This window comes from Rousettus aegyptiacus, unplaced genomic scaffold, assembly GCF_014176215.1.
Source record: "Rousettus aegyptiacus isolate mRouAeg1 unplaced genomic scaffold, mRouAeg1.p scaffold_m13_p_5, whole genome shotgun sequence".
Classification (NCBI taxonomy): Eukaryota; Metazoa; Chordata; class Mammalia; order Chiroptera; family Pteropodidae; genus Rousettus; species Rousettus aegyptiacus.
The window spans coordinates 101,714,141-101,735,505 of record NW_023416308.1 but is presented as its reverse complement, the minus strand read 5'-3'; the positions used below and the strand labels follow the sequence as shown (position 1 = coordinate 101,735,505).

The window sequence follows — 21,365 nt, the reverse complement described above, 5'->3', positions numbered from 1 at the left end:
ATAACATTATAAAATCAAAACAGAGTTTCGGCTTCCTTCCACACCCAAACAATGGGAGAAATGCACATATTAATTGAAGCTACAACTCTCTGATACAATCTTCTCTCCTCATGTGGTCATAGGCTTAGAATCAGTCCACTCTCTATTATATAGATCAAATTTATCTGACATCATTGGAAATTACCTTTCTTCATTGCTCATTGTCCATCTCTTTACAATAAAATATAAACCTTAGGAGAATAGGGACCTCTTGGTCAGGAATTTGCTCATAGTTTGTGAAAAAGAAAATGTTCATTTTCCACTGCAAAGGACATGTAACAATTAAGACTAGAATGCAACCCTCCAACTAGTGAGCACACTGTGTGTTTAACACCAGGCCAGGCTAGAAGATGAGGAGTTAAGAAAGTTGTGAGACATGACCTCTGCCTAGAAGAAACATAATCAATTCCCTTAAAACTTTTACTCATGCAAAAGCATAATCTTTTATATCTCTCAGCCAGCATTTCCATGTCTAAGAATTTTTCCAAAACAAATAATTAAGTATGTGGGTAAAGATTTCACTATAAAGCCAAAATGTCTAATCTACTCCCTCGGAAATGTTTACTTAATCAAAGCCTTAAATTTTTGCTTATCTTTAAACCAGCATTTCCATGTGTAAAAATTTACTCAAAGGCCATAAATAAAAAGAGTGAAAAGATGCAGCTACTAGAATGAATGAATTAATGAATGGGTAAACAAACAGATAAATAAGGCTAAAGACATTACAAGGACCTACAAGGCTATCCATACCTTATCTGTCCCCACTTCCATACCCTCTGACCTCAGTTCTCATTCTTCTCATCCATGCTCATGACACTCTGGTCACACTTGCTGCCTCATTATTCCTCAACCAGGCTGCTGCCGTCAGCACATCTCTGCCTTGATCGTTCACTTGATCTCAAATGCTTTTCCCTAAAGTATTGCAAACTGAACTCCCTCACTTCCTTCCAAATCTCATTCAAATTTTACCTTCCCCAGGCCACCCAGATCACCCTACATAGAACTGCATCCCTACATACCCCCTACTAGCACAAAGGCTCTGTTCTATATTTTTTTCTTTCCCAAAGCAATTATTTTCCTCTAACAAAAATATTTTTCTTATGTATTACGCTTATTGTTTGTATTAACATTTATTGTTTGCTGTCTGCCTCCCCCTTCTAAGATGCAATTCCCTGAAGGTAATGATCTCTGTCTCTTTTGTTCTCTTATGTGAGCAATACTGGCACATAGTAGGTGTTTAATAAACATTTCTGGAATGAATGAAGATGTGAGATATAGCATCACTTATAGTAGCCAAAAATTGGAAATAAGTGTCCAACAAAAAGAGGATGGTTAAATAAATTATGGCATATCCACACAAATAAATATAATGCAGTCATTAAAAATACTGTTAAAATAACCATATTTATTAACATGGGAAGATGTTCATAATTGATATGTGAAAAAGTAAGATACAAAGAATATGTATAGCATGGTCCCACTTAAGATAATATAATAAATTTGCTGAATATACAAGTGAATGAAACTTTAGGTTAAGCCTTTACTGCAATTCAGGTACTGTTAATATAAATAAACATAAGTATTTGTGTATATGTTCATATATACACATATAATTATTTAATACTAATAACAAATCTATGAAATGAAAGTTATTATACCATCTTACAAATAACAAAACTGAAGCTCAGAGATTTTCAATAAAAGTTTCCTAAGACCACAAGTGGGGAAGTAGTAGAGCTCAGATTCAAATCCTGGTTGTCACCAAGTCCCATGTTCTTAACTAATAATTGTATACATATATACAAATTAATCAACAGAAAAGTTCAGAAAGGATCTATATACCCTTAGTTTATCTCTAAGACTCAGGATTGTGGTATTATTAATTAATTAATTGGATATACGTTTGCTTACATGAAACAGACACCCAAAGTAACAATAGTTTAAATACGATGGAAGGTTATTTCTCTCTCATAGAAGGGTACAGACTAAATAATTCAGGGCTAATATGGTTGTTCTGCTCTGCGGTCATCCTAAAACCCATGCCCCTTCTATTTTTCTGCTCTGCCATCGCTAAGGCACCACCACCCTTCTCTGCAGGCCTTAGAATGATGCACCACCATACCCTTGCTCCAAGCAAGAGGATAAAGAAAAAGAAGAAAGAGTACACATCTATTCCCCTTTCCTTAGTGAAGACATGGCTTAAGCTACTCCGTCATGGAAGCACCAAAATAATACAGCTAAAACAAGAATTTTTTCCTCTCTCATGTAACAGTTCAAGGCACGTGGGCAGGCTCTGTTCCATCGGGTGATCCAGGGATCTAGGCTGATGGAGTGCTCCGCCATCTTTAGCACATGGCTTCCATTCCTGGGTCTAAGGAGTTGCTCAATGATTGCCTACTTCCAGCCAGGGGGAAAAGAATAAAAAGAGTCTAGGGTATGTTTCTTCAAAATATGACCCAGAAGTTACACAAATCAGTTCTCCTCACTTCTTACTGGCACAGGCTCAGTCAAATGGCTAAACCTATCTGCAAAGGAGACTGGGAAATGTAATCATTATTCTGAGTGGCCATAGAGTAGCTAAAATTCTACTCCTATAGAAAGAACATGTTTTTCTTTTTGCTGTGTGTGTTCGTGTATGTGTATTTGTGCCTCTCTGTATTTTCTAATTTTCCTACCATGACAAAAAAAAAAAGTCCTCCTATTTTTAGAAGTAAAAAGCATTTTATTCTAATCCTCAATCTACAGGGAATACCTACATGCATCCCTCTCCTTTTTAAAAGTTTTTCTTGGAAATGTTGAAAAAAAACATAATTGTTTACATTTACATTTTTTATATTTTAGACTCGAGACTCCTTTAATATTTAATTGTATATGTCCCTCTTTTAAATCATAGTTACTCTAATCATAAAATTTTACACTTGAGTAAATTTTTTTAACTTACCAAGTCCCTTCTCATATGAAATACACAGCAGAAAAGTTATCATAAGCAACAAAATCATTGGAGGGACAAATCCTAGAACTACTTCAATAAGATGTCTACACAGCCCATGTGGTCTCCCGTGTCTCTTGCCAGTACACTTGCTAATGGAAAAATGCTCACAAAGAACTCAGTTCCAGCAACAACAGAAGTGGCAAGGAGATTTCCCTGTGATGGGTCAACTTTGGCCTATAGACACATGCACGATAATCCTTCAGACTTGGAACAGAATGCACGCTGAACTAAAGCCCACCCTAAAATAAACTAATATATTCTAGCCTCTGTATCAGAGATTAGCAAGATCACGGTAAAATTATTCTTGTAAACTACCACACTTTTTCACTGTCAAAATGCCTTTTAAATAATATAAAATGATGACATCAAATTAAAATTTATATTTAAAATAAAATAATTGTTGTTTAATCTTTGGATGGAGACTGTGGAGAATTTCATTAAAGTTATGGTCCTTCTTTCTGGAAAAATGCAATATATACAAAATCACAGCATTTGGGAGAATTCATGCATTCTCCATACTCTCCTTGATCTCATTTAGGGTGTATTTCTCAAAGCTGGTTTGAGAGTCAAGGTTCCTGAGTAGCACACTAAAACTATGAAATCAAAATTGGGGGCTTGGTCCCCAGGATTTCCCTCCCAGGTGATCTTTACATATACTTAAGGTAAGAGTCCCAAGTAAAGATTCCATGAGGTACGATCTAAATTTTGAAAATAAAAAAAGAAGCGCATCTTATGTTCGTCAAAGCACGTAAGTACCTTTGCCTGAAGGTCACGTGTAAACATACTACGTAGTCCACCCACCAGAGGCCAGTGTAGGATTATACCCTGAGCTGTATAGTCTTACACTATACTATATACACTACACATAGACACTATACTATATCTATACACATAGTTGGTTTTAACTTCAAGGAATATGGTATGGACAAGTAGCATTGTAGATAGTATTTTACATTTTTATGTTCTAGATTCAAGATTTCCTTAATGTATAACCCCGATGTCCCTCTTTTAAATCATAAATAGTCTCCATAATCATAACATTTTATACTTGGATAAATCTTTAAAACTTACCAAACACCTTCATGTATATTTCATCTGATCTTCACCACAGCCATGTGAGACATACCGAGCAGGCAGAATGATCCTTGATTTACAGATGCGGAGAGAGTAAGCTGCAGGCCTGCAGTCTCAGAATTAATAAGTGCCTGCACTAGCTCTTCCGAATCTCAAACTAGAATAGTACCCTTTCCATTACACTGGTCCTGCCCACAACAAAATGAAAAATATAAGTGCAATATACAAAACACTTCATAAAGCTAAATTCCATCAACCGAAAAAATGTCCCTTCATCCTGAAATCATGCCCTTCTGCCTGCCTGCATGAAGACGCATCTGCTTAAGACGAGCTCTTTTACTCACATGGGTTGAAGAACGTAAGAATAAATGTTTTCCATCTTCTTTACAAATATATGCTTCTTAGAAGTTTCTAAACTTTACGAGATAGAATAACCTCTTCCTCACAAAATTCTAATAATCCAGGACGCATACACTGGCAGGCAGCATTAGGGTGATGCTAGAGCAGACTTAAATGGTACATGTTTTTCACATTCTCTCATCTTTTCAGGGCACTCCAGCCCGTCCCTCAGGATGAAAAAAAAAAAAAAGGTTGGAGTAAGAAAAAAAAAGAAAAGAAAAAACTGTTTAAAAATTCCACTGTTTTAATCATTCTGATTGCTCTTTTCTTAATTCATAAATAATGTTTATTGAATCTAAAACCGAGACCCCAAAACCAAAGGCAATATTCTGGATATTGCATTATCAGCGCTATGCAAAGAGTAGTTAGTGTCAACTCACCAATCGACCTCTATCCAGTCTATAAACATATAGATTGCTATTGTGCCTTCACATCTAGAGCATTTGGAACAGATGTACAAAGAAATAAATAAGAATGACATATCAGAGTGGGGGCCCTGTCATCTGCATCTTGTATTCCCAGATTGTAGCTCAATATAACAGGCACATGGTCAATATTGAAATGATCTCAACATTAGCAAAAAGAACTGGATTGACGCTGTAATTAGGGACCAAATGCAATACCCAGAACTTAGATGATTGGCTACAAGTCACGCAAAACATAATTTATGGAGAAGGGGGTAAAAAATAAACTATGGTACTTGATTCACGAGTCTATTTTACTAATCAGTAATTCAAACACTATAAAATCTAATGCAAAGGGAGGCTAAATACGGAAAACACATGAAAATGGTTAAATGATTCCTGCCTGTGCTAAGAGAGCAATAGTGTGCAAGAAGTGTGAGCTAACTGGTGTCACTTAAATCTATCTCATCTAGAATGAATCCAAGCAGGGGAGAAAAAACCAAACGAATAAAAAAAAAAAACACCTAAAGTCTCATACTAGACAGATAGCAGTTTGATTTTCATATAAGCAAGATATGAGTCTGGTCAAGATGAAGTTTCCTGTTTGCATCCTTTGTGTTCAGCTGACCGTTTCAAAGAAAATATTATTGTTCTACGGCTCAAAGAACATTTCGCTAAAACCATCCAGATTTGAATACATGCCCATTCAACTGAATCACTGGATGCAGTTTTATGACCATTTCAGTTTCAAGTCGAGTAATTTACTCTTTTCCATCAAGTATAATGATACATTTACAATGAGTGAAAATAATGTCACCAGTTAAAGAGAAATGCATACAAAACAAATGTGTACATGATATTATTTAAATCAGCTACTTAAAGGTCAATAGTGACCATTTTAAAAGTTTATTTGGCTACTATATAGTTCTCTGTTTCTGCTTTGTAAAAGTTCAAACTTCCATTTGCCTAAGTTCACCTCTCTGATTTATATGTAAATATAAAATATACTGTATTATATATATGTGTGTCGAAAAGAAATAATCAAAAAAAGATGCTTTTATCTACATAAACCAAATTTTAAAACTCAATAATATCTTACTTCACTGAGAAAACACACTCAAAAAGATATTTATTACAACAAAATGCTGCACATTAAAAATGTAGCCAAAAATAAATTTAATGATTATAATTCAAAATGTAAATACTTAAATACATTTTCTTTCCTTATCCAATTACACCTAACCACAGCACAGAAAACAAATTATATGTGGACCAAATATTCATGTGTAGAATAAACATGAATTGTAACAACTGCAGCTGAAGATTTATGCTAATACATCTAAAGCAAAATGGCTCCATCAGCTCAAAATCCATCATAATTTGAGAAAGGAAATTTCCTTCTGCAACTGAACCAGCATTTTTCTGTGTTTCATAATTTGTCAATTTGTTCCCTAAGTGTAGTGATTTAGTGATGACAAAAGAAACAGAGAAACAAATGAAAATTGCTTAATTACAGTTTGCAGATGTTCCCCCAAAGAGAAAGAACAGGTTAATGCTGCTGATGCTGTTTCTTGCAGAGGACTACGCTATAAATTAGTTTGCTTCATTCAATCCTTTTTCTCTCTTTCAGTGTTCTATGTGATATTTGATGTTATGTTGTGATAAAGAAGTCACATACAGATAGCCACTGACTTTGTGATCGATATAAAACCATGAACTTTTTTCTTTTTCTTTTATTCTTTGCAGCAAAACCAGAAAGAGAGAGAGAGAGAGAGAGAGAGAGAGAGAGAGAGAGAGAGAGAGAGAGAAAAGGAAGGAAAGAAGGAAGGAAGGAAGGAAGGAAGGAAGGAAGGAAGGAAGGAAGGAAGGAAGGAAGGAAGGAAAGAAGGAAGAAGAAGAAGGAAGCAACGAAAAGAAAGAAGAAAGAAAGAAGAAAGAAGAATCAGAAAGAAAAGAAGAAGAAAGAAAAGAATAAAGAAAGAAAGAAGAAAGAAGAAAGAAAGAAAGAATGAGAAAAGAAGAAAGAAAGAAGAAAGAAGAAGAAAGAAAGAAAGAAAGAAGAAAGAAAGAAAGAAAGAAAGAAACCACCAATAAAAAGCTTTAAAATAATACCACTTCCTTATCTCTCCCATGGGCTATCATATTAATTAGGTGAGTTTTTTAACTGCCTAGTTGCTTTTATTAGCAAGTTCTCATATGATGCCTTCTGTTTCTCTTGAGGTTAACATCCCAATGGTCTACGTCTTAAGTTAAAGTATGTTTATTGCTATTTGCCCTGTTATTTTCAATTGTGCGCTTTACTGTTAAGCTCCCATTTGCAAGAGTGCTTCCAGAGTTGCCATTTTTTTTTCTCACTGTGGCTAACGATAAAAGGAAACAGAAAGATATTGCAAATGGCCTGTGAACTAAAAACACCACTCAATATTCAGTAGGGAATTAAATGAAAACAACAGTACAGAAAATGTGGCTTAAGTGCCACCTGGAAGCATAAAGCTGGTCAGTTTGTTTCCAACTTCCTCTGGCAGACAACCTGCCAGTTGCAAGGGTATCAAAACAATGTTGAGCCCACGGGTCTCTAATGCCCTACAGAAAACAACTGCAAAAGGCTACACGGCCACGATTATTTTTTGTTGTTGTGTTTTCTTTTATAAGAGAAAGCTGTTTTTCTGCTCTACTGAAATTCTTTTCCTGCTCTGAAACTGGTAAGAGGGCCAGCTGCTTTCTATATTTTTCTCTGTGGTATTTTTACAGCAGATTTGAAATTCATTCTTCAGATTGGGAAAAGACTCTTTGTACCCCCATGGAAGCTTAAAGATGCATTTCTAACGTTCGAATTCAGAATAGGATGGGGACCAAAATGATATGTCAGTTTTGGAAACGTGTTGTTTCATGTGCTGTCACCAGTTTCATTTTTAATTACATTCTTTAGGAGTCGTCAGTATGAATAGTGATATTCCTTTGGCTGAAATGACAACTCGAAATTTAGCAGTCCAAAAGTGTAAACCAAATCCCAGCCCAAGATTCTAAGCTCTTGACAGAACGTACACTCAATAAGAGAAAAAAAAAGTGGAAGACTCATGTAATGAGAACTGTGTAACTTTGAACAAGTCACTTGGCCTCTGTGGGCCTCAGTATCCCCCTTCCCGCCCCCAGGCAAGATACCTGTGACTGGTCTTCGACTTTCTTCTCCCTAATCCTGCCAGCCAGCTGTTACCAAGTGCTGTCATTCTCTCACTTGCAGCGTCTCACGGGCCCTTTTTGCTTTCCATTTCCTCCTCCACTATCCTAGTCCTATCTCCCTCCACATATGGATTTCTGCTCGGCCTCCTAGCTTGTCTCACTGACTCCACTTACTTCTCTACTTCTTTGCCCCAACCTTTCAAAATCACCTGTAGCGTGTGTGTGTGTGAGAGACTATGGCTCCCAGCCACCTAGCATATCAAATCCAAACTTAAGAGTATCATGACACAGTCTACTTTGCAGGTTCTTCTTCCTGTGCTCATCCATTAAATGCGAACGTGAATTAAATGCCCTCTTATCTGTCCTTCTGTCATTCTGTATTCTCTTATTTTCTTTTTATTTCACTTATTCAACAATATTTATTACACATCCACTTATTCTACATTAGCAGGCACTGCTGTAGGCACTAGAGTAATAATGGTGAACGAAATCTACGAGCAACCTCACGGAGCCTACACTCCTTAGAGGGAAGAGAGAATCATTCTACTTTGAGGCAGCACATCCATTCGATGACTCATGTTATCTACATGCGATTGACTCCCAGATCTTGAGAACTACCCAGTGCTATAAGTAAGGCAGGAAAACAAAGTGGGTCAGCGTATGGGCTTTGGAGCCACACTGACTAAACCCATAATCCACTGCCACCACTCACTAGTTAACATGATCTTGGGCAAGTCTGTTAGGGTTGCCTTCAGAAAATACCACATGATGGGTGGCTTAAAGGACAGAAATGTATTTCCTAGCAGTTTGGGGGGCTAAAAGTCCAAGATCAAGATATTGGCACATTTGGTTTCTCCTGGGGCCCCTCTCCTTGGCTGGCAGGAGGATGTCCTCTTGCTGCGTCCTCCCATGGCCTTTTCTCTCCATGTGTACTTCCCTGGTATGTCTCTTTCTTCTTCTAAGGACACCAGTCATTTTGGATTAGGACCCCAGCCTGATGACCTCAATTGCCTCTTTAAAGCTCCTAACTGAAATACAGTCACATTGGAGAGCATGGCTTCGACGTATAAATTTTAAGGGAACGAATTCAGTCCATAACAGCAAGTTACTTAACCTTAAGCCTTAGTTTCCTCATCTGTGAATTGGGATAATAAAAATAAAGATTAAACCGTAAAAAAATTCACTGGGTTATTATAAGGACTAATTGAGATGATGCAGGTAAAATGCTAAGTATAATATTCAGTTAGCTGCTTATCAATCATACAATCACACAATCCCAGATGTTTCTGTGGGAGAGTTACAATGGTACAGAGGAGGGGCTGATGTCTGGAGTTTGAATGCTTGACCAGACCTCAAAAATTGTTAATCTACAGCAACTTTCATCTCCCTGAGCTATAAAAAGGAACAGTAATAGCCATTTCTTTGTATCCTTGTGACAACTGAATAAATTACTCAAGATAAATGCTTTGTGAGAATCTAAAATAAAGAGCACTGGACTGTCTCTTCCAATCCTACAATTGAAACAGAAACAAACTTTGGGCAATTATCTGGTAACTTAAAGGAGTATGATAGTCCTACTATTTAAGTGAGTGCATTATCAGAATTTGTAGTCTAAGCTAGTGGTGCGTCAGAATTACGTGGAGAGCCTTATGAATATAAAAATTCCTCGACCCCTCGCTATAGAGTGTCTCACGTAATAAGCCCAGGATAGTGTCTGGAAATATAATGTAAGTCACATATACAGTTTAAAATTTTCAAGCAACCATATTTTAAAGTTTAAAAAAACATGAAGTTAATTTTAGTAATATATTTTATTTAAGGCAATTTTCCAAAATACTGTCATTTCAAATGTAGTCAAAAATATTATTGGGATATTTTACTTCCTATTTTTATACTGTCTTCGAAATTTTTCAAATTACTTATTGGATGTCGCATTTAAAATGCAAAATTTTCATCAGAACTATCTGATCTGTATAGTTCACAAAATTTACATTTAGAAAAATTTACATTTAAATTACATTTTTAAAAAAACCCAAGTTGTCCCAAACATATTTAAAAGTTTTTCGATAACTGAATTCAGTATCAGTTATACTCAGTTCCTAGGGAGCGCTAGCCACACTTTAAATGCTGAGTAGTCCCATGCAGCTAGTGGCTCCTATATCAGACAGTGCAGGCTTAATGATCGCAAATCACATGATAACTATACATCCCTGAGATTTGTAATGGAGGTAAATTACTGGCATATCTCCTGAAAGAACTAAACATGAATAAAGCAAAATATATAGATTAAACTCTCTTATGATTGCATAAGATTATTAAAATCCAAGGAAAACTGAAAACTATTTAGAGGCTTTGAAACTAAGAGTCTGGAAAAATCAAAGGTCAGACCACTACCAGCACATGAAGTCACAGGCACAGCCCTTTGTCATAAACATTCACACACACGATGTTCTACCTAAGGGGGCATTTACTTCAAATATTAACAAGTATGAAGGGAGAAAAGAAAATTGAGCTGATAGAAATTTTTTTTCAAAGATATGTGTAAAGAACAACAAAACGCTAAAAGTAAAAAGTATTACCAGTGAAATGAGAATAGCATGAAGAAAACCAGAAACAAAATTACGCATCAAAATTGGAAACATATCTTTGATCTAGACATAAGAAAAAAGGTTAAACAGAGAAATATTGCAGTGAATAAAAAGCTGTTTTAAGTGGTAATACAGAAACTAGTAGAATTGCTTGGGAAACTGGAACCTAAGTATTTTAAGAATGAAATAAATCAAAGAACGAAAAACAAAAGATTTATTTAAGAGTTCATCATAAAACCACAGTATATTCATTTCAATTTCCAAACTAAAAGCTGAATAGTTGGTAAAATGGGCAACTTTAATGGAAATTAACCATTTAGCCTGAAGCACAAAATCAGAACAATAATGGTATGGGGGGAGGGGTGGAGTGAGGAGGATGGGGGATTGCATGTAACTCCTGAAAAGCCCCAAGGTTAGTGATATGTGACATAATGAAGTAAAAAGACTGAATGTCAACTTCTAAGTCACTGGCTTCTTACATATATAATTTCTGTGATCTCTGTGTGATGGCATTATGGGTAGTAACTACCGACATAAAAGGTGAGAGCAAATGCTCCCCACATTGGGTTCTGTGATCATCTTGGTGTGGAAGGAAATTGAAAGAACTTGCCTTTTCCTTTCAAAGGCTTAGAAATAACTCTAAACCTTACTAAAAGCAAAGCTACATCTCCATCTGGAAAACTTATTATTTAAACCTATTATTAAAAATTATTTTATATAAATATATGTATTAGTACTGAAACAAATGGAGCTCTGATCCAAAAGCACCATCACCAACAGAAGCGCCTTAACATCTTTCCAACCTTCCTGGCCTCTATTTAACATGTTAGGACTCAGGGTAAGTTTTGGTTCAGTGGTTATCCCAGGTTTACCTCTCGCTTCCTCTCCAATGTGTAGATCTAATTGTCCTCCCCTCAGGTATGAGCGGAACGGCCCTCCTATGAGCGCTCAGAGAGCTCTGCTCCTGCTCCTCTCCATTACGGTACTTATCATACATTAGTGTAATTCCTCGTTTGCTTATTTCTTTCTCTCACTGGACTAAGAGTGCTTGAGAATAAAAATAATATCTTATTTATTTTTGGATCCTTGGCAACTAACATAATACCTAGACCATAACTACACACTCAGAGGGAATGAATGAATGAATGAATGAATGCACTATCAGAAAATCAAATGTAAGTTTTCATATCTGGTTTTTTATAACCAAAAAAAAAATGATAGAAATGTGACAGACAAGAAGGAAAAAGCATTTTTCCCTTTAGATGGATATTCTAAAAACATCTATAAATTAATCATATTCACAAAGAAACTGAGACACTAATGACTGAAACTTGGCCTCTTTATTCACAATAATGTCAATATAATAATGTCTTCACCGATAATGAATAAAACCAAAATCTGCACGCTGACCTTCTAATACAAATCTTACAACTTGGTCTTATCCTCTTGAACCAAAGACACTATTGAAAATTCAATTATAACTGTTTAAAACTCATAATTAATATGTCTCTTTTAAGATTTTGGTAGAACATTATACTTTTTATCAAATATGCCATGGTTTAAAAAAACAGAGCTCCTCTTAAAAAAAAAACTGCAAAATATGATCAACATAAATGTACTATAGTGAGAAATATGCTACAATATTAACAGTTTCCAACTGTTTTTCCAAGAGTCTGAAGTGGTAATGTGAATTTCTTTCAATAAAGCTACAGTTTAATTTTTTCCAGGGAAACATTTTTAATAGGATTATTGACCCTTTTAATACTCTTGGAAGGAAACTGAATCCCATAAGCATTCTGGCATATAACTATTATAAAGTTAAATAGAACAGTCAATCAGTAGAAATGGTAATGGACTTGAGAAACTAAACCTACTAAAGAAATGTACATAAGCATGCATGGTGCTAACCACTTTAACAGAGAAGAGATTCCACTACATATCAGCACAGCAACAAAACACTAAGACAAATGGAGGGCTGGAAAGAAGGGGAAAACTTTGAAGAAATAGCTTTCAGGTTTTCCTTAAAACAGAATATAACACATTCACTTTGATCAATTCTTCTATCAGTCAATTCTTAGGCCTGTCCCTAAGTCCTGTTTGGTTTTTCAGAAGGTATTTAAATATTTCGGGGGGGGGGGGGGAATGAAGGATGCTTACTGATTTAAGATGCATTTTTGCACTCCCAACTTTTTGTGCTTTAAGAGGAATTTTTTCAGGTCATTAGTTTATTATAATGTGAACTGGCGCCTAGGGATATTTTGAAAGGAAAAAAATTAGTGTGCTTGGAGATGCAGTTTATGTTATTTGCATCATCATTTATTTCAGCTCAGTTTGGGGCCCAAAACTGAACTCAAAATGAAGTTGCCACATGGACGACAGTTTCTGTCTCAGCATGCAATGATCATACAGAAATTTGAAAAAAGAATAGACTCTCTTACCCTCGAAACAAAAATATCATAACCTCCTTAAAATATCCAAGTCCTTGCAAGTCCTTACTCTTCCATAGTACAAAAATAAAGCCTGCTTTACAAATAATTTCCCAAATAATTTGGATTATCAAACACAATTGGCATATCAAGATGCATTAATTCTGCCCATTTTACCCTGTTTCCACACCCCACCCTCAGCCATTCAAACTGTCACGTTTGGGTCCAGTGACTATGGAACTAAACCACTAGGCTCAAAGAAAGCAAGCATCTGCCTGGACCCAAATTACAGACCAAGGTGTTTTGGCCATTATAAAGATGAATTTGATCCAAGTATCATGTCAAAATAGATCATTCACAGTCCTGAAGTTAACTAGAGAATTCCTAAATTCTCCATATCCCTTAAGTATAAACGAGACCACAGTCCAGTATTTAAGTGTAAACAAAGCAGATATCGATGTTCCAATTATTTTGCACAATAAAAGAAACAGGTGACAATCACTTTTCCTTTTGTTCATTATAATTACCCTTCTTTTACACTTGTTAAGAAGACATGAATCATGAAGACAACTATCTCGAGAGTGTTATAATGTTGGAGATTACGAAACTTCCCTGTTCTCAATCTTGGTTACACATTAAATCACCAGAGGAACTTTTATAAACTACTGATTCTTAGGCCCCCGCTAAAATTTAGAATGGGCCACGGCATCAATATACTCTAAAATTTCCTCAGGTGAGTCCGATGTGCAGCTAAGTGAAAGACCAATAGTCTCACAAATGTGGGTCAATGACCCAGAAGGTTCTTTATCTCTACTGCTAATGAAAGCTTACTTCTCCATTTTACCTTTTGATAGATGAGTAAAAGTGCTCAGAAATTCTTCATACGTTTGCTCATGACAACTAACAAATTTATCCAAGACTTCTTCAATCATTTGATCTTCATCCATATCTCCAATTCCAATGTGTAGACAGGCATTCCTATTCACAAATCCATTTTATCTACAAAACAAAGAAGAATAAGAGCTAGAGAGATTCGTGCAGTACCAGCATCTCTGAAAGTATGCTAGATGGGTAGGTGGAAGAATTCCGAGGCCCAAAGGACAGATAAGATAGTTCCTAGAGGAACAGACTTTGGTTTCTGAATTGTTATTCTTGGTTTCAGTTTCCTCATTATCATCTTCTTAATTCATATGTCTTTTCATCTTTGTACCCCAAGTGTCTGACAGCTCAGGAAGTTGCATAGAGCTGGCAGTCAATCACCATCAAGCTAAAATTACAGATGGTACCTGACTTAAGAAATTTTGATTTTTTTCCCAGGCTAGCAATACATATTATCATACCCTCTGGTGATGCTGAAGCTCCCAGTCAGCCAATCGATCACAAGGGAAAACAGTATTAAATGCATTTTAAACTTACAATATTTCCAACTTGCATTGATTGGGTTTATCTGGACGTAACCGTATCGTAAGTCAAGGAGCATTCATACTTATCTGAGCATACTTATTTGACTACTTATTTGTAGTCAAATATTGCTAGAATCTGGCAAAATGCTCATATAAACTTGCCCAATTACTTTACTTCTGCCTTACCTGATGTGGCTTCAAGTCCTTTCATCCTCCTGATCAATCTACCTGTTAAAGATTTTATACTGCCTTCCTTTCTTTAAAATATGGCATCGGAAATGAAAATAAGACTCCAGAAATGGTCCTGGATACAGTGAGATTTCACTAACTCTCTCATTCCAAAATCCGCCCTCCTTCTACGAAGCTGAAGATCACACTCACGTTGCTGTGGCCCCTCCACACAGTCAGTTCATTTAACACACAGCTAACTAAACGCCTGTCAGCTAAGACACAATACCGCAATGCTTGCACAGTCTGAACTTTGTTCTTACTTAGATTTCATCTTGTTAAATTCCATTCATTCTGTATGAAATGTCATTCTTACATTGCTTTGAGAAAATTGACTATCTACGGAAAGCAGAAGAGTAATTACTGCCTAAGTAGCTAGTACAATTCATGGAGGATAATAAAAAGGAGGGGGTCTCCAGTACTACCTAGCACACAGAGAAAGCACCAAGCTTCTTATTTTTTTTTTCTAAAATAAGAGTAAAAAATCTGTTACCTGTTATTAACTTTATTTGATATTTTCAAAAAATTGTTTTCATAAGCTGATGCCCATCCTCATATGATGGCAAGACCTGATCTGAAGTAACATGAAAGTATTTATGGCTTTCCTTTCTTCTACTCAGTGTCACTATTTATGTTTCCCTGCAGAAATACTAATTAGCTTGCTTTTGAGGTGCTTTCCCAGACCCCACTGGAGATTTTTGTGTAATATGATTCTCTTTCTGAACTCCAAAAAATTATGAATTCTGAAATACATCTGACCCCAAGGGTGTGAGGCTACATGTACCTCACAGGATTTCTATAAGGATTAAATGAGTATACAAGGCACCTCAAGAAATGTTAGCCATGATGATCATGATAATGGATCAGGCTTAGTAATCTGTCCTTTGTCTACACTAAGACCTGTTTTGACTGTCACCCCTTTGATTCTGAAGGCACTGATGTTAACTAGAGATAAATCAAGATAATTCTTCATGGGTTACAACCCTGGTTAAAACTCGATGTTGTAAAAGACTGAGTGAGAATAAAATATGTAGCTCTGTACCTCAAAATGAAAGAAACTGTTTCAAGCTATCTGTACCTAATAATTAGATACAGGAAAAAGCATCAGTTATGGTTTATGCAAATTTACCTGTAACACTGTCAAGCTTCAGCAATCCAAAATTTAATAAATTATGCTTGCAGTTGATAGAAAAAATAATAAATAAATTCAGAGGTGGCTATTATTTTACTATCACGTACTTAGTTTCAAAAATGTCCATATCAATCTGCTTTCCCAGAATTGGACCCCCACAAAATTCTAACCTCGTGTTATATCAATCTCGTTCTCAGATCATCTTGGGTAATCTACTTCAGCAAGCAAGTACCACGGAGAAGCAGCCGCTTGTGTCTTATATTCCTGTAAATGCCTCCTCATGGATGCTTGTGAAGTGATGACAGAAATTCCTTTAAACTTCCTTTCCAATTCTCAGATTGGTATATTTTGAGTATTTAGCCTTAACACATGTAAATTTTGCTAAAAGCAAATAATTAACAGGCTGTGCACAGCACAAATTCGAAATCTTTCAAGGCCTCTCATTTTATTCATGTGGTTATCACATACAGAAGAGGTTATGTTTTTATGACTTTTTAAAGACTTTTGGAAAATCCAGTTTTACAAACTATCATTATTTCGAGCATCTAACAGGCACCCACCTTCAAATTTAAAACTTTCCTTCTCTATAAAAATACAAACAACCTAATGTTAAAAGTCCCCAGGGGCTGACAGAGCAGATAATCATTTACTAGACAGTAAAGTGGTTTATGCAAATCCTAGTGGTTTTCTAAAAGGAAGCAATGCTTTTTCAGTTACTATTCACATGCATTTGTGTTTTTATCATAAAGTATTTTTCTAAAAGAAGGAAAGGGAGAGGCAGAGAAAAGGGGTGGTGGGGGAAGTGGAGAGAAACAGACTTGCCTGGATAACAAGATTCTTTGTTCTGGTTTAGTTTTTATGTTTTTGGGCTTAGAGCTTCACATGAAAGACCTAGAACATATTGTGATGTTATGTCTACTGGTAACTCACCAATAACACTTTCACACTTACAGCCTCCAGTAGGAAACACAGAGTAGTATAGACTACTAAATAAAGGTCACAGGAAGACCACAGGCTTGGTAAGGAACAGGGTTCCCTTCTTATCAAATCACTGAGAGAAAAAATGAAAGAATCACACAACCTTCCCAAAGTTCTGTTTTCTAATATGAAATCATGAAATTAACAATCACCCAAGCCAGTTGATGTTGTGTGCTATCCGAAAAGAACTTATTATGAAATGTGGTACATCTAATTATCACCATTAATTTAAGCACATCTTTGATGTTTATCTTCAGATCTCTGCTTGATCAACTTACCTAAACAAAATGCAACTTTCAGAGATAAAAGTGGTAAACCTTAAAATTAGAGTCCCCATGAGCTAGCTAGTCTCCGCTGGTTTCCTCTTAAAGTGGGTAAGCTGCTTTTTAACAGCAAGCAAGTTGTATGTATGCAAAAAAATAAAAAAAAAAAAAGTTTTTTAAAAACAATTGCGAGATGATGTACGACTGATACTTAAAAATAACAAATAACACATTTTTAAAGAGTTGTGCAGGGGCTGTCAAAAGCCTACTTTCTCAGATTTTCATAGTTTTCAACAAAAATCTCTTGCTGTGCTAAAAGGTAAGATGGGATGTTATCAAAATAATTTGCCTTACCTAAGAAAATGAAACCAGCACTGTTGGCGCTTCACCAGATGCGTCTCCTTTTATATTCTGGAAAATTGACTAATCTCAAAAAAACCACATCAAATTGGAGGTGTACCTATTTATTTACATGATAAAAGAGATCTGAGATGGAATGATTTCTTCTTCCTTGACTGAACTACACCTATTTTGCATCCTCTAAATTTTTTTATGTCTTTTAGATCATATCAAGAAGAGAAAAAGAAGTCCAATGACAGAAATTGCCACAGATTCTTAGAGTTGAGAGAATAAATGAATGGTTCTGGGAAAAAAAAACTTTCGGTGGGGTTTTTGTCAACCAGTGACTCTATGATGAGAAGGAGTGTTTGGTTCTCATATCATAAATAGTAATGACATGCTCATGATTATGAATTTTAAGGCATTCATGAAATCAGCAGGAAATTAAGCAAAATATTGCGATTTGACCCTAGATGGGTATATACCCATACCCCTGACTACATTCTATACCCCAGGAACATTGTTGTTCCAGACAGCTACCAGTACAAATAAGAAAACAAAGGAAAAGATAAAAGGAATAAAGAAGAAGGCATAAATACAAATCTTACAAAACAGAAAATAATCTAAACTCCTTTACTGTGTGTTTTATTTTATTGGGATGAGATAAAAACGTACACTTCTAACATCAAAGAATACACTGCGCTTCAAGTTATAAGCTTCTCCCAGAAAACCTATTCTAACACTTAAAAGGCATGAGATTCATCATTATCACCAAAAAAGCTGATGGCATAAACTTCTATACTTCTACATAAATTCCCCGGGGTATTCCCCTGCAATAAATATTAAAGGAAGCATTTAGAGGAAGGTAGGAAAGGCTTGGGATTACTGTTGAGTACAAAGCTTTCCAACAGAGAAGTTATCATCTGTGCAGAGGTCTCAGTAGTAGGCATGCCTTAGCTACACTTTTTCCTTTGAAAAACCTCATCTGAAGGAAAAAAAAAAAATAGACAACTATCCCAAAAACTGCATCTAATAAAAAATGGGGGACCATTACATGCTTACTGTGAACATAGATATCACAAAGGTCACCTTAATAAAAAGATCTAGTTACCAAAAAAAAAAAAGAGAGAGAGAAAGAAAAAGAAAAATTAAACAAAAAAAAAAGCAGATCTATTTCCTTTTCTAAAAGAGGATTATAATCTATGTTTTCAATACAGGGCTCCATTTTTGTAACAGAAATGACTCTGATGACCTGTTTCTGGATTATTTTTGAATTAGAGCAATATGAAATGGAATGACAGTATTTTAAAATAAAAGGTATAATAGGAATAGGTACAATAACAATACATCAAGGCAAAATAGTGCGTGGATTTTATAAAGGAAGGGAAAATATATAGACAACCTTTTTAGGACATAGGACTAGGCAAAGCGTTCTTAGGCTTGACACCAAAAGCATAATCCATAAGAGGAAAACTGGATAAATCAAACCTCAGCAAAATTAAAAACTTGGCTCTGTGAAAGATCCTGTTAAGATGAAAAGACAAATTACAGGCAGAGAGAAAATATTTATAAATCACACGTCCAACAAAGGACTAGCATATAGAATGTAAAAAAGCACTCTCAAAACTCAACATTAGAGAAAAATCCAATCTAAAAAGGATGAAAGACACATTTCAACAACAAAAAAAAATAAACGGCAAATAATCTCATGAAATGATATTCAATATTAGTCATTAGAGAAATGCAAATTAAAATGACCACTGCACACTTGGAAATGGCTAACATGAAAAATTGTGATAGCACCAAATGCTGACAGGGACGCAGAAAGACACTAACTCATACATTGCTAGTGGTAATGCAAAATGATTCAGCCACTCTGAAAACCAGTTTGGCAGTTCCTTGCAAAACTAAAAATTGACTTACTATTAAACTGACAATTGCACTCTTGATATTTACCCCAGAGAAATACTTATTCCTATGCAAAAATTTGTATACGAATGTTCATAGCTGCTGTATGCATAATAGTCCAAAACAAAAAACGACCCAAATGTCCTTTAATGGGTGAATGGTTAAACAAACTGTTGTACATCTATACCATGGAATATTACTCAGCAATAAAAAGGAACAAACTATTGATTCACACAATAACTTGGATGAACCACAAAGACAATCTCAAAAGGCTCTATGTACATACTGCATGATTCCATTTATGTATCATTTAAGAAATGACATATTTAAAGAGATGGAGAACAAATTAGTGGTTGCTGGGGTTAGAAAGGAGGCAAGGAGAGAGATATGAATATAAATGAGGGTATTATGAGTCTTGTAATGATGGTTCAACTAAGTATCTTAATTGTGGTAGTGGTTATATAAGGCTATGCACGTGATATATTTGAACTAATCGCACATACAAATGAGTGTATATATAACTGGTGAAATCTGAATATGTCTGTGGATTCTACCAATGCCGATTTCCCGAGTTTTAATAGTGCAGTTATATAAGATGTTAACATTGCAAAAGGCTAGACCAAGGTTGCATGGAATCTCCCTGTACATTTCTTTGCAACCTCATGTGAATCTATAATTATTTCTCAGTTAAAAGTTTAAAAAAAGGGGAAAGGGAAGCAGGAGAAGAGTTAGCCAACTAAGGCAAAAGAGATTTAGGAAAAGAAAATTATCACTAAAAGTATTGCCAAGAATGTTGGAATGCAGGCATGTTGATTGCCTTCCCACTGTAGAAAGCTCTGGGGGATGGGAATAATACTAATCTATAAAATTACAAGTTTAAGCAGAAACTTTCCTCTTGAAAAATTTGCTTCCCTTTTCTGCTCATTCATCCAAGCTACTGTAATGAGGTTTCTTGAGGCCATCATTCATTAAGCCTTGCTGTTCATCAGCAGATTGTACAAAATCAATTTTATTTCCCCAAAATATACTCTTCCTCCAAGCTGTTTAAGTCAATCTAGAAATGTCTGCTTGACTCACTGAGGCAGGTCAACTGAATATTAGACTGTTTTCAATTACACAGCTATTAATTCCGTTAAACAAAGAAAAATGCAAACTGCGAAGCATTCAAACTTCCTCTCCCTGCTCACTCCCTGTCATTCTTTTAAAAAACAGATTATCTGCGGACATGGAATCTGAAGGATGTACCCATAAGACAAATTCTAGAAAATCCATTGTTTTTGAAGTCACGAAGACTACCCTTTCACCACTATTTTCATTTATTTGCTTTTCTGAAAAATTTAGAGCTGTGGGCAATCACAAATAAATACCCTACCTTCACCCCTCTAACAAAACTCCTACATCACATGATCTATAGACTAGTATGTTTATCAAGGAAATGGTACAGCACATGAACATGTCAAGCACATTCAAAACTGGTCTCCTGTCTTCAGGAATGTGATCAACTATACCAGCGAGTTCTGGATGGTAACAGTGAGTGTTTCAGTGAACATTTTTCCAACGTCCCTATTAAGGCTGGGACTCCATAAGGTAGTGGCTTCTGAGTCAAGTTTATAGCTCTATAACCATGCAATAGTATTTCAATCATAAAAGAGTTATTCATTCATTATAATCCCACCTTCACATGGGATGCATTGTCCCATTAATGCTTATTTTATCTGTATTGCATAACAACTATAACATGAAGGCATCCACTCTTTACAGTTATCCCCTTCGCTCCAGCTTCCTGAGCCTGTCAGCCACCTGCACAATGCCCAGCACTTTTACAAGACCAGAAAGCCTACTTTAAAGCAAAACCTGCACAGCTAGTTAGAAGCAGGTGTAGACCAACCGAACCAAATCGACTCTGCTTGCAGGAATTCATTTCTAAGTGTTTCAGAATGCCAGCTCTTGCAAATAAAATTGACCTTTTCATTTGACATTCTCTTAAAAGAAATAAGATTTTAAAGATGTAT

The 21,365-nt window shown here is 35.7% G+C and overlaps 1 protein-coding gene across 2 annotated transcripts in view; it reads right to left on the bottom strand.

Moving 5' to 3' along the window:
* Positions 1 to 21,365, bottom strand: part of IFTAP (intraflagellar transport associated protein) — a 56,937-nt gene that overhangs the window by 26,789 nt on the left and 8,783 nt on the right. The window contains exon 2 of one of the 2 annotated variants that reach the window (XM_016123247.2): positions 13,947 to 14,101. In XM_016123247.2, the coding sequence (XP_015978733.2) occupies positions 13,947 to 14,049 (103 nt within the window). In that variant the 5' untranslated portion in view covers positions 14,050 to 14,101. Of the gene's footprint in view, positions 1 to 4,102; positions 5,723 to 13,946; positions 14,102 to 21,365 lie in introns of those variants that run through there. The other variant, XM_016123249.2, reaches the window with a different exon arrangement.